The sequence below is a fragment of the Mustela lutreola genome, chromosome 2 (genome assembly GCF_030435805.1).
Source record: "Mustela lutreola isolate mMusLut2 chromosome 2, mMusLut2.pri, whole genome shotgun sequence".
Taxonomy (NCBI): Eukaryota; Metazoa; Chordata; class Mammalia; order Carnivora; family Mustelidae; genus Mustela; species Mustela lutreola.
Genome location: NC_081291.1, coordinates 47,099,357 through 47,113,259, shown reverse-complemented (window position 1 = coordinate 47,113,259; position 13,903 = coordinate 47,099,357). Strand labels below are relative to the sequence as shown.

At 43.4% G+C, this 13,903-nt stretch overlaps 1 protein-coding gene across 6 annotated transcripts in view; it reads right to left on the bottom strand.

Moving 5' to 3' along the window:
* ITPR1 (inositol 1,4,5-trisphosphate receptor type 1) overlaps positions 1-13,903 on the bottom strand; it is a 326,972-nt gene that overhangs the window by 154,109 nt on the left and 158,960 nt on the right. For all 6 annotated transcript variants that reach the window (XM_059161557.1, XM_059161558.1, XM_059161559.1 and 3 more), the window contains 8 exons: positions 13,460-13,579; positions 12,284-12,478; positions 9,835-10,086; positions 9,154-9,295; positions 8,064-8,217; positions 6,393-6,580; positions 3,179-3,317; positions 2,238-2,296 (listed from right to left, as the gene is read on the bottom strand). In XM_059161557.1, coding sequence (XP_059017540.1) covers positions 2,238-2,296; positions 3,179-3,317; positions 6,393-6,580; positions 8,064-8,217; positions 9,154-9,295; positions 9,835-10,086; positions 12,284-12,478; positions 13,460-13,579 — 1,249 coding nt within the window. The remainder of the gene's footprint in view (positions 1-2,237; positions 2,297-3,178; positions 3,318-6,392; positions 6,581-8,063; positions 8,218-9,153; positions 9,296-9,834; positions 10,087-12,283; positions 12,479-13,459; positions 13,580-13,903) is intronic.

The window sequence follows — 13,903 nt, the reverse complement described above, 5'->3', positions numbered from 1 at the left end:
TCTCACCCCACAGCAGCCTCGGGGGGCTTGAGTTTTAACAAGCCCCCCTAACAACGCAATCTTGTTTTAACTTCCGCTACATTGTAAGGTGAAGGGACAATGAAGATCTCACCACTGTCCGATTTTAAGCCAAGGTCCCTACCCTCCCACAGTGACAGGACCTAGCTTTTTTCTCCAGATTCCCGACTCCTGGGTTTTAGTGCTCTTCTGCTGGGTCTCGTCTATGGGCGGAGGATTGCACACAGTTGTGTTTGTCCAAAATCAGGCGTTTATCTTTTATGGAAGATGCTGTAATTCAGTGCCTACCAAAGGACTAGTTGCATTTACTTCCACTTCACGGCTAACTGATGAGGTAGTCGGTACCAAGTCCCCTGATCCCACACGTGGCTGTAGCCATCAAGTCACTATAAAAATGTCCCAGTGATTACTCCTGTGCTCTGAACTTCTAAGGTCACAAACGTGTAACAAGGAGTCTGCAGACCCCACTTTGGGGTGTGTTGCCATGACCAGGACGACGCGGTGTGCTTCAAACTGAGGACCATTAGCAAACTGTCGGGACTGATCTCTGTATCTATTTTAACTGTGTCATTTAAATAATTAAAAAATTAATAAGCGTGTCCTGGATCAGATGGCAAACCGCCGCCGACCTGAGCATTGCTCCATTGCTGTGTCAGTGGCCTGCTATGTTGTGTTACCATCGAATGAATGCCAAATGGTGGGAACTTCATGCTTGCAGGTTAGCAAGAAAAGCACAGAGGGGATTTCACAGGATGATACTCTACTCTGGGTACATGCTCTAAAAAGTTGTGAAGACAGTCCTACTGCTATGCAATAGTAGAAAATGATGGGAAAGTTGAGATACCCTAAAAGCACAAAGGTAGTGTCATCATGATGAACTCAACATCCTCTGTGTTCCAGAAAAACATCTTTTACCGTAGTAAATAATATTGCTAATTTAAATTTCACAGGTTTTATAGTAAGTGCTGGGGTAGACTGCTAACATTGGTGCCCCCTCAACAAAACAGACCTTCCTGGTATAGACATCTTCATGTAGATCCCTCCTCCACTGACAATGGGCTCAGCCATGGGATCTGCTTTGACCAACAGGATATTAGCAATGCGATACAAGCAGAGGCTTGATTATTGTTGTATGCTGTTGGCCTATCCTGTCGGATTCTTTGCACTTAGAGCTAGTCACCGAGCTACAAAGAAGCCTAAGATGATCACGTGTAGAGAGAGAGAGGAAGGGAGGGAGAAATAGAGTTCCCAGCCTTGAGATATTCCTACCAAGGAGACAGAAATGTGAGTTAAGAAGCTTGCATGTGCCAGCCCCAATCACCAGCCCCGACCAACTCAACAGTGACCAGCAGATGAGCCGTCCAGCTGAGCCCCAGCCAACTCACTTAATTATGAGAGGCAGTGAAAAGACTATTTTTTCAATCCATTAAATATATGTAGTAAGTTACACAGCAATAGATAAGTGAACCAAGTATGTGTATGAAAAGAACTATGTGGGGGACACCTGAGTGGCTCAGTCGGTTAAGTGTCTGCTTTCAGGTCAGGTCAGATTCCAGGGTCCTGGAATCAAGCCCCACATCAAGCTCCCTGTTCAGTGGAGAGTCTGTTTCTCCCTCTCCCTCTGTCTCTCCCCCTCCTAATGCTCTCTCTCTCAAACAGATAAAAATCTTAAAAAAAAAAAAAAAAGACTATGTGGAGAGGGTATTTAACTGAATTTGTGGCTGTTCGAGTCTTGTAGGTATTTGAGTCTCATAATAATGTTTTAAGTCTACATTGAGTAATCTGATCTTTTAAAAAGAGGATCATACGTTCATCTAATGTTGGGGACAATGTGTGTTTCTGTTGTCATTGCACGTACAAAAATGGCAATCCACCAGCAGCAGAAACACATGATCTTGCTAACCTCACTTTGTTTTCAATCCCCTCTTTCTTTCAACCCTATTTTGCACCATTTAAAAAAATATTTTAAAATGTGTATTTGGGGAAACCTGCATTCCTTCTATCCTAAGCAGGAAACACATGAACACACACACACACACACACACACACACAACCAACTAATATCATTCTGACCTGAGCACTAAGGGTTACAAATACAGCCAAAAAATAACCTAAACCCAAGGCTAATTGTTTCCTAGAAAAATGAAGGAAAAGCCTTTACACAAAAGGAGACTTCCTACTCTTAGAATCACTCATAAAATTGAACACTGAAATTTTACTTTCCTTCCTCCAAAGATGCCTTCTGCTTGCTCTTCAATGTGTTCAAAGTCAAGAGTACCTGAAAAGATAGAGAACGAAGCTTCAGATGTAGAAAGGTCTAAAAAAAAAAAACCAGGCTGTTGGTGAATGGCCTTGCCCCACCCCTAGGTTAACCTCAAGTCTCCCAAAATCTTATCTTGCAAAGCTGTGCAGCCAGGTCAACCCAGATCACACTGTCCAGTGGCTCTGGTGTGCACTGCTCTACATTCCTGTCAGTCTCCTACCTGCTCATGATCCCCTTAGCAGAGCAGAGTGATGACCCCACTCCAAGGCAGCTCAGGCCTTGACAGGTGGGATTATGTTCCCCACTACCACCTTCCCCAGTACCCTTCATCACTATTTCCTGGGCAGGGTAAAACTTCCATTATGAGTAAAAGTTGCTAGTGGATGAAACATTTTCTTAGAGGGTTTTGTTTGCTTTTATTGGCATTTCATGTAACCACAACACTACAACCCTCAGCTGTCTTATGACGAAGACACTCCAAGATGGAAGGAAATAAGACCTAACCCAGAAGAGATCAAAACTCTATCAATTATTCTTCTGTTCAAAAAGGGTAACTCCAGGGGCGCCTGGGTGGCTCAGTGGGTTAAAGCCTCTGCCTTCAGCTCAGGTCATGGTCCCAGGGTCCTGGGATCGAGTCCCGTGTCAGACTCTCTGTTCCTCAGAGAGCCTGCTTTCTCCTCTCTCTCCACCTGCCTCTGCCTACTTGTGATCTCTGTCGAATAAATAAATAAAACCATTAAAAAAAAGGGGGGGTAACTCCAAGAATTTCGTTCTCCATTATAGTAATCTTCAAAATATTCATATTTTACCCTTTCTGTAGTATGTACTATTGGAATCCTCAGTTTTTATTAGACTACACCCAGTCTACAGCTGAAATCCCATTGTAGAATCACTAACCTGGTACGTTACTTGGCCCCTCTTGGCTGCTGTTTCCGGAGGATGTTTCTGAAGTCTGGGAATTGCTTTCATCAAACTCTCGCTTAAATATACACAGGAGGCAGGAGATCCTATAATCCAACCTCACATTCAAAATAAACTAAAGATTCAAGTGGAAATGGAAACAGATTGGTTACATTAGCATACCACCTGTAACACTTTGCCAAGCCACTGCACTCTGGCTGGGCCTGGTAACTGTTGCATCAATTAGCTTAAGCACTAAGTGAGCCAAATATTTGGCTTAGATTTCAACAATTACTTTAACAACAGACTTCCATGGAGTATATCAAACCTGTCCACAGCACCTTAGCTTCCAGTGCAAACTTCAACATCCAGACAATTAATTTAATAATTGTAATAATAAATCACTCACTCCCTACTCCATCCTCTATAAAACATTACTTCAGCAAGTAGTAAATGCCAATTCTGGACCCTGAGAATGGTGAAGCTGGCTGCTTTAATTTAAAAGAATTAACAAAGAAAAATATGTTTTTACTACTAGAAACTAGCTCAGTCTGTATTTTTCATTTCAGATGGTTTCCTCTGATTTATTATCAACCCTTGGGTTCCCTCTTCATTCACTTTCTACATTCCCTTGCCCTCTGCTCTGAAGGAAGGTTACTTTTTCCTGGATTGTTGCTAAAGCCACCCCCCACCCCCCAAAAAACAACAACAAAAAAACCCCACCACATGGCCTTACTTGAGGACCTTACTAACATTCCCCCTTCCATTCTCTCCCCATCTCTGCCTTGCCCTCTTGGTGACCTTACCCAATCCCAGGGCAGTCACCTCTCTCAGACCGAGACACTACCTTGGCTTGCCTTCAGAGATGCTGGTCATTGTTTCCTATTGACTACTGGACATCCCATTTGGGGTCTTTGCAGAGTCTCAAACTCAGTATTGTACAAAACAATGTCAATCCTGCCCAGGTTCTCTCAGTCAGCCTCAGGAACATCGACTCCTCCTTCCCTGAGTCACACATTAATCAGAGACAAAGTCCTCTTGGTTCTGCCTCCACCACTTCCCCTGCATCTCTCCCGACTATCACTTGCCCCTGCACCCATCCTCCTTCTCTTCTGCCTTGTCCTCATCAAATCCACCTCCCACAGGCACTCATTCTTATGTCAGTCCCCTGCATAAAAATCTTCAAAGTCTCACCACAGAATAAAGTCCTACCACTTGAGGCACCTAGAGCTCTCTAGAACCTGGTCCGGTCCTCCTTTCTGACAACCTCCATTCCATACATTCCGGGTCTCTGCCCAAGGAGGAGATGCTACTGGCCCATGTGATGTCATGCCCTCATCCAACCTGCTCCAAGTTCAAGGGGACTTGAGTATGTTCCCTTGTTTCTATACTATAAATCCTGTCCAGGCTTAAAAGCGCAGATGAAATCCTACCTCCTCTGTAAAAACCTTCTCTGCTGCTTACTAAATGAGATCACATGACCCACCCCTGTGTCCCAGGAGACACTTTCCTCAGAGTTTTATTTCCTTATTTTCCTATTAGACTGTAAATCGCTTGTGGATATAGTCTCTGTCCAAATCACCTGTGCATTCCTCCTAGTGCCCCAAGTGCCTTGCATATGGTAGGGGCTCAGCAAGTATTTACTGAAACAATGATTCCATGGACCAACTGTTCTAAGATGATGACAATAAGAGGACCTCAAGGTGTGATCAAGGTTTACACTCTATCACTGCTGATACACAGTCATGATACTAATGTACTTGGGACACATATGCCATAGCCTAAAAAGTCCTTCTCAACTTTTGGTCAGGCAAAAATTCAATGATGTTTCTTTTGAGTCATTCTCTATGGCCTTAACTATTTGAGGACTCTCATGAATGGTTTCAAACTACTGATAAAATGTGATTTCAGATTCAAAATACAAATTCTTAAATTTATAAACATTGATAATCACCTACTACATGTTCTGGGGTTGGCAGGAGGCAGCATTAGATAAAAGAAAAAAGTGGTAACAGTATTCTTTTCATTAAGGAGCAAATGATTTTATTGATGAATAAAAATGACCTGTGAGCAGAAAGCGGAAAGCACAGGAAGGTTCTTGTACCTAAGACCAATCCCTGTCTCCAGCAGCCTGGGTCGCCTACCTCCTTTTGCCCATGCAAGGTCTTCACTCCTGCTGTTCACTCCTCTCTCTTAAGTCAACAACTTGCCCACTCTACTGACCATTCCATTCCACATACAAACTTGCCATAAATTCCCAACTTAAAAAAATAAAACAAAAACCTCCTGTGACCAACAATCATCCTTCAGACACCTCCCCATTTCTCTGTGCATTTTGTAGCAAGTCCACTCGAAAGAGTTGTTTGTTCTTACTCCCCCTAATTCATCTTCTCCTGTTTCCTCTTGAACCCAACCAATTCCCAAACCTGCCAAGTGTATCCCCACCTCAGGGTCTTCCTCCTGCTATTCTCTTTGCCTAGAGGTTTTCCTAGATACCCACATGCTAGCTTCCTTGCTTCATTCGGGTTTCTGATCCAGTCACCTTACTAGAGAGGCCACATCTGAAAACCCATCAAAAACAGTATCCCTGACCCCCACCTCCTGGTGGCCTCCAAACCATCCTGGCCCTCCTCTAGATTTTAGCATCTTTAACACTTACCACTATCTGACATAGTGTACCTGCTGTTTAATATGCCTATGACTCCTACCAAAATGCGGGCTCTTCAGACACAGGAATTTAATCTATGCTGTTCAGTGTTGGATCTCTGATGCTTCAAAGTACTTGGCACAGAATCAATTTCAATAAATGTGTGTTGAATAAATAAACGAAAAGGGAAGGGAGGGATGGAGCCAAGCGTTGCCAAGTTAATGGAGGCTTAAACTAGCTATGAACGACAAGCAAGGAATCCAGCTTTATGTAGAAGCCTAACTAAGTGAATTAGCTTGGATGAAGACACAGAGGGCAAGGATTATGAAAACCTAAGGTAATTTACAGGAAATTCTGTCATGGCTGGAGGGACCAGGGCACTTTGCGGAGGGGTATGAGATGACAGTAGACCGATGAACAGCTGGTACATGAATGGCACTTAGCAACGAGCTAAGAATTTATCTCCATTCTCTCCCCAGAAAGTCTAGGGCTTTATAAAAGCAGGGATACGGTCCCAGTGGCAGCCCTGTGAGCACACCCCTTCCACCTCTGGCTGACAGTTACCTGGAGTATTTCGATGATCTTCAACTTGGTGTCCATGACCATGATGTCCTCCTTCTCTGGCTCTGCCTGCTTCACATTGCCCTCAGGGGCAGCAGCCATGGGAGTCATGGGTAAAAAGCCTCCTCCCCGGAGCACCACCTGGGTCATCAGCTCTCCGACCCCATGGATGGACCGCATTACGTTACTGCCTAGGAAGGGCCAGCACAGACCTCAGTCACGACAACCGTCTGGGAGAGTGCTCTGAGGTGCCTGGCAGCGGGCACAGGCTGGAGACATAGTACTGAACATGTCTCTGTTCTGACACATTCTCAGGACCCTAGGAACCGGAAAAGGTTAATACCCATCAAAAATTTGGGGATTCGGGGGGCGCCTGGGTGGCTCAGTGGGCTGAGCCTCTATCTTCAGCTCAGGTCATGATCTCAGGGTCCTGGGATCGAGCCCTGCATCGGGCTCTCTGCTCAGCAGGGAGCCTGCTTCCTCCTCTCTCTCTCAATCTCTCTCTCTCTCTCTCTCTCTGCCTGCCTCTCTGCCTACTTGTGATCTCTGTCAAACAAATAAAATCTTTGAAAAACAAAAACAAAAAAAATTTTTTTTTAAATCTGGGGTTTCGGGAGTGGCGGAAAACACATGGGCTTTGAATCCCCAAAGGGGCACTTTTGTGTATTAATTCACCTACCAAATGTTACTGGTCACCTAGCACATGCTTGTTGCTATGCAGAAAATTAGGGGTACAGGAGTTAACAAGGCATAAATCGGGTGCTGCTACTAACACTGATCTTGAGTACACTGGATTACCTCTGAGGCTCAGCTTCTTCATCTCTAAAATGAGAATAAAAGAGCTCAGTCAGAGAATGAGATGGTGAAAAACACATGAAATAACTGAGCACAAAACCTGACAGAAAGCAGGAGGTAAGGAGATGTACTTTTTCTCTTCTAGTTGTAGGGACAAGTTTGACAATTATCCAGACACGAGTACCTAGTACATGCCACTCTGACCCTAAAACAGGAAAAAAATACACATACAAAGGCAGATTGTCCTCTTCACAGACTGGAAATACAAGGTTGGATTTTATTTCAGCATGTGCTACTATCATCATTAAATGCCTCAGAACACATCATATATGAGGGTAGGACATGTGTTCTTCAGAGATAAGCATTCAATTTGTTAGATAATTTTCAAGTGGTTTGGTAAAATAGACACACAGACTCATATATGAATATAAAGGAAATCGAGCAAAATGTGAATAATCAAGGACCCGAGGTCGTGGATCTACAGGTGTCTGCTGTGCTGTTCTTTCAGCTTTGCTTTTTGTTTGAAAACGTCCATAATGGGGGTGCCTGGGTGGCTTAGTAGCTTGAGCATCTACCCTTGGCTCAGGTCATGATACTGGGATTGAGACCCACATGGGGTTTTCCCTCTCCCTGCTACTTGCCACCCATACCCCTAGCTTGTGTGTATTTTCTCTCTCTGTTTTTGTTCTTTCAAAAAAATAAAATAAAATAAAATAAAATGGAAATGTCCATAATGAAAAGTCCAGGAGAGAAGGATAAGGAAAGGACCTCACAGGGAAACACATGACAAGAGTCATAAGGGGAGAAGTTGGCAGGTTGTGCCCCAGGCATATGGGTGCCTGCAAATCCCATTCCTCTACTTTGCTGCAATGTTCTTACCTTTATTCTCTTCTCCTTTTGCCATCTTGCTGATGGGGAAGATGGTCGTCACATGCACGCAGTCCAGTATGGCCAGGAGTATTTTGGTTAATCGGAGAAGGTCAGAGAAGTTGTAGAAACCAAAGTATATGAGATTCCTAGCTAAATTTACAACCTATTATATTCGAACAAAAGAGAGAGAAAGATGGTATTTAATAAACTTTACCCTTCGGTTTTACGTTGACTAGCTGATAAATGACTCATTCTGACCCTTGTTATGGTAAGAGAAGGCACACACTTTGCTTGCCATTTCTGATCAAATTTCATTTTATTTCATAAAGAGAAAAAATAAACAAAAAACTGCCAAGCTCCTGACCTATTTCAATAACTAACCTAATCATGTGTCTGTGCAGCTACCCAAAGATAATACAGGACCAGTCACCTTATAGCCAAAGAGAACACAGGTAACAACATTGTAATCCTCAGAAATAGAACTCGCTGCAAGGAAAGTCTCAAAGAGAAATATTTTTAACTCAATGGTAACAAGGATTTATGTACCTCAAATGATTCATCTGTGATAGATCTCAAGCAGAGGCTGTTTCTTTCCTACAGTGTTTTGTTTTTTCATTGTGTTTGTTTTTAAAGATTTTATTTATTTATTTGGCACAGACACAGCAAGAGAAGGAATACAGGCAGGGGGAGTGGGAGAGGGAGAAGCAGGCTCCTGTGGAGCAGGGAGCCTGATGCAGGGCTCGATCCCAGGACTCTGGGATCACAACCCAAGCCAAAGGCAGACGCCCAACTGACTGAGCCATCCAGGCACCCTTTCCCGCAGTTTTTAATATAATGTACAGAGTATACCTAATATACTACCATTTCAGATGATACAATTTGCCCTGAGTACTTCTAAGAACTTAACTACCATTAAGCCAAGTGACTGGTTAACAGTTCTATTTTATTCTGGAATAAAAGTGAGCTGAATTCCTTTTTATTATCAAACGAGAGTCTCAGGATAGAAATCACCACATGCTAAAATATTTTATATTTACCCAATGGAAAAATGACCAAAGAAAAGCAGATAAAACACACAGATCATTTCATCATGAGTTACCTCAAAGGTAAGCTTATTTTTCTCCTTATCAGAGAAAGGAAACCTCTGACAAACCACATCTCTTAAATACTCCTCCACAAATTCCATGGTTTGTGCAAACCTCTCCTTAATTTCATCTTTAGAAGTTCCACTACTGTCATAGCTAAAAGAAAAGGAAAAGAAAAGGAAATCACATTTCAAGATCTTTGCACTCAAGCTTACCCAGCTGCTCCAGCCACAAAGCCAAGAAGCCCTCCCAACACCTCGTATCCCACCCTCTGTCCTTACTTTATTCTTCCCTCCTTAGCACCTATCATCAAGATATGGAATCATTTATCTTGTTTGCATCTTTTTCCCCACTCGTATAGAGATAGTGTTCTGGCTGGTTCACTGATGTATTACTTAAGGCTGACACCAAGTAGAAACACATATTTGTTGAATTTAAAAAAAGGGACAAGACATAAAAAATACAATCATGCTAGCTTTTACATTCAATCATGCCAGCTTTTACATTCTTCAAAAAAAAAAATTTGCCACACACTTTTTAATTTTAAGCTTAATGAAAAAAAAAAAGACTTCACTTTGCATCTGTGATTTAACTAGACTTAACCTGACCATAAGTGGTTTGTCTACCATGACACAAAACATTATGAGGTCTTAAAATAGCACGAGGTCTTAGCAGGGAGAAGGAGCCAGGCTCACTCGTCAATGGCGATCTCCGAGGGAATCTCAGACCACAGGCGGGCATATTTCACAGGCGTGACTTGTTCCTGGGGATCTCGGTCTACGTGCATATGAAGCATAAGACGGCAGAAGGATGCCCTCAGGTCATAGGGCAGGTTCTCGTCAGACATGCAGCGGAGAATGAGATCAACATCCAGCTGGCCTGATATTTCATTGATAGCCAGGTATTGGCGATCCAGACACATCCTGGCAAAGAGGTTCAACTGATACCTGGAGAAAGGTAAAGTTACATGAAGAAATCAGAAATCGTTGAGGATGAATGGAAATTCACAGCAGGAAAGTCGAGATATCCCCAACTTTCATAAGAGGGTCATTTGGCTTCCTGAACTTAGATACCAACACACTCAAATAGCTCCAATAAAGGAAGAGTTCAAGCTACACCACTAGTCCTACATGTCTACCCTGCTGAGTTGGGAGTAATTACATGACTACTTGATTCCATTTTGGCCTTGTTTATTTTATGAAATAAATGGAGAAAAATATTACATCTCAAACACGTGTCTATTTCTTCAGCTGTTTTTTAATATAGCATATAAAGACCATGTAGGAAATGTTAAAGATATCTCCCATGTTGAGTCTAGTTAGAAATTTTGTAATACTCTTAGGATCTTATCTCGTATAAGCCTACTCTGTGATTTCTACATGAAAACCATGGTGTGCAAGGTAGGGAACTCCTCATGATGTCTTTTGCTTTCTTCCTCATCCAACTACGTGTCATCTTTGTCACCTTCCATACTGGACCAGGGAAGCACGCTTTCACATTCACCCTCAGGAGAAGACATATCAAACATTAAAAGAGTAAAGAACTTCTGACATGAAATAGCAAGCCACTAGCATCCAAAGTACCAAATACTGGCTTCTCAATCTAAAACCCCATTGCTATTAATAACCGTTAGTTGAAAATATTCTCAGTCTCACCAGATACCAGTGAATGCAGATTAAAATATTATTCTATTTCATGCTTATAAAATCAGCAAAGATTAAAGAGCATTGCAATATTCAGAATTAGCAAAGACCAGGAGAAACAAAGTTCTCATTTACAACTGGTGAGTGTGTGCGCCAAAATATCTGATCTAGGATTGCTGAGTGAAGTTTTAAAATATGCATCCTCGCCAATTCAACAATTCCACTCCGATACAAAATGGAAACTCTTACTCATATGCACACTTTTGAATAAGGATGTCCCCCAACATGAAAGGCTAAACTGTGGCATACAATGGAATATCAAAGAGCAAGGTCAACGTGGCGTCATAAAAAGGAATACCGCTCAGCTGTTGAAATTAGATACATCTACCTCCATTAACATGAACACATTTCAGAAGCAACACAGAATCTATCAGGCAGGTTTCATAATGGATACATTATGCAGTACAGCACCATTTACATACATTTCTAGGAACAGGCAAAATCCACTCTATTTGTTAGGACTGCGTACTAATGTAGTAAAATACGAACACACCGAGAAAGTGGAGGGGTGCACACCAAAGACACAAATGGGAGGGAGGAGAAAAGAATGCAGGAGGTAACAGAGGGCTGTAACTGCCAAGTTTTACTTATTTAAAAAAAATGCCATGAGCACTTTGCCATCTTCCCTTCTCTCTTCTTTGAAGTGGCTCTTCCCCCCACCCTTTCCCTCTCCATTGCCTTCCCTGAGGTGGCAGGGTCCACAGGTCTTAAAGCTGGGCCCGGGGCAACTCTGGGGCTAAAGAAGGTGACTGGCAGAGGTGGACAGTGAGCAAACAGGTATCCACCAGAGCCAAGGCCAGCCAGGTTTCTCTGTCACAGCATGGAGTCACGCACACAGGAAGGTGAAGCCTAGAATGACCCCGTGGGTGTTGGAATGGAATTGGAAGTACTGATGTGCACTCACAATTTCATCATATATTTGTACAGACAGAGAACATAGATATATGTGTGTGTGTACATAAATATGCATATACGTGTGAATACACATACTCCTTTCCTAGCTCTGTCTGCAAAGGTTCCAGGAGGTTGGCACTATTGTCTCTATTTTGCAGATTAAAGAACCGGGGCATACAGAGGTATGTAACTCGACCACAGTCAAAAACTTCGTATGTAGGAAGGTGAGGATTTGAACCCGAGCAGTCTGACTGTACAGTCTGACGCCTAGCTCCTATGATATGCACATATGTCTTATGCTACTAAGGGGAAACGGTAACCAGGGGCTGATACAAGCACTCATTCTTCGGTTGCCTCGGTCGAATCTGGAAATCAACTTACTACCTAAATAACAACCAAACCTTACACTCCCAACTCCTCCAATACACAGCATTTGCTCGACAGGGGACAACTTGTCGTTCCTTGGAGCCATCGACCAATAAGCAATAAACTTCCCCTCAATTCTTTTCAGGGCACCCCAAATCGAGCCTGGCGGGACCCCCATCACCTGTAGTAGCTGAGAACGTCTCGGTCTTCCTTTTGTCCTTCTTTGGCATCCTGCGCCAGTTCCCGGACACTCTTGCTGCGAACCTCCTTGCTGCTGTCCCTCCAGAAGAGCCACACCTCCTCTTCATCTTCCCCTGCCTCCAGAGCATTCTCTCCAGTGGAAACGCCCTCAAATTCAAAACGAGAAAGAACCAACCTGGACAATAAGAGGAAGAGGGAAAACTCATGCTGAAATACTCGCTACTGCCGGTTCGACTACAGCAATATATGGCAATCTAGCCGCACTCTCCGTGTAAACATAAAATGAAAACCGGTGTTTCCCTCGGCGGCAGAATCACAAAGAGCCGAACATGAACTTCTTCACATACTTTATCCCAGCGGTTCTCAAGCAGGGTGGTTTTGCGTGCCCTGTCCCATCTCGAGGAGACAATGTCGGCAGACACGTTCTCATTTCTGTTTGTCCCAACGGAGTGGGAGGGGCATTACGGACATCTACTGGGTAGAGGCCCAGGATGCTCTTCAATTAATAGGACAGTCCCCCGTGACAATTATTCAGGCCCAAATACTGAAATGCTCAGGTTGCATCAGCCCAAGCCCAAAACTAAGTTATGCGTGAGAAACAAACAAAAGAATCGGTAGTTCAGGGCCTGAGTTTGCAGTTTTGTTTTGACTTGTTTTTCCTACATTTGCCCCATTGTGGGCATGGTACTTATCAGGAAAGCTGTTCTCTTGCTAAAAGTGAATCACTACAGTTACTGAAGTTTCTGGGTACCACTAACCACTTTTTGAACAGTGATGATGTAAAAAGCTCTGCCCTACCGTGTCTTAATATCACCACTGAATTACCTCCTTTAAATTTTAAAACTGATTATCGTACTTAAAGAACTTTAAGGATGAAAACAAGTGTGTGCAAAATGCTCTCTGGTGAATACATATTGGTTTTCAACCAGTGTGCAAAGTAAGTGCAGAGAAGGCCACTCCAAAAGCAAACTTAATATCCCTATCCAAGATCTTTGGCTCAGAACGATCCCATGCCAGCCCATCTGACTTCAGAGCAAGTCTGAAAAAGTCAAAGAGTTAAGTTCTATTCGTCAGGAGTGCAGGCCTCCCCTGAGCCATACATTCTCTACCTAAATCCCTCTCTCATTGGAATCTTAATCCCAAGATTGCCACTCACTTGGTCTCAATCAGGATGTCGGCATTGGTTGGGTTCAGCACGGCTTTGCATATCAGTTCCTGGGTCACTGGGATCGATTTGTTCATGGACACACAGAGGTCAGAGAGATAATCTAAGAATCTGTCAAGAGAGAGAAAGCAAACAAGACATTTTCCATAACTAGGGAGAGGTTTGACTCTCAGAGCCCGACTCTTTGCTCCAACAGAGCTGGGACCAAAGAAAATGACAGACGGTTTCGGTTTGGGGGCCAGTGTCTACAGCACCACCAGAAACCCAGTAACCGTAAGAGAAGAAAGACGGCAGTGGCTGGGGCAGACGAAGAAGTGATGAGGCAAAAATGCAAAGAAAGAACGAGACAGGGAAGGTCACATAAGGGAGCCATGGGGGAGGAGGAGGGGCAGCAGAGAGGCAGAGAAGGGCTCGGAGGCCCGATGCCCCAGCTGG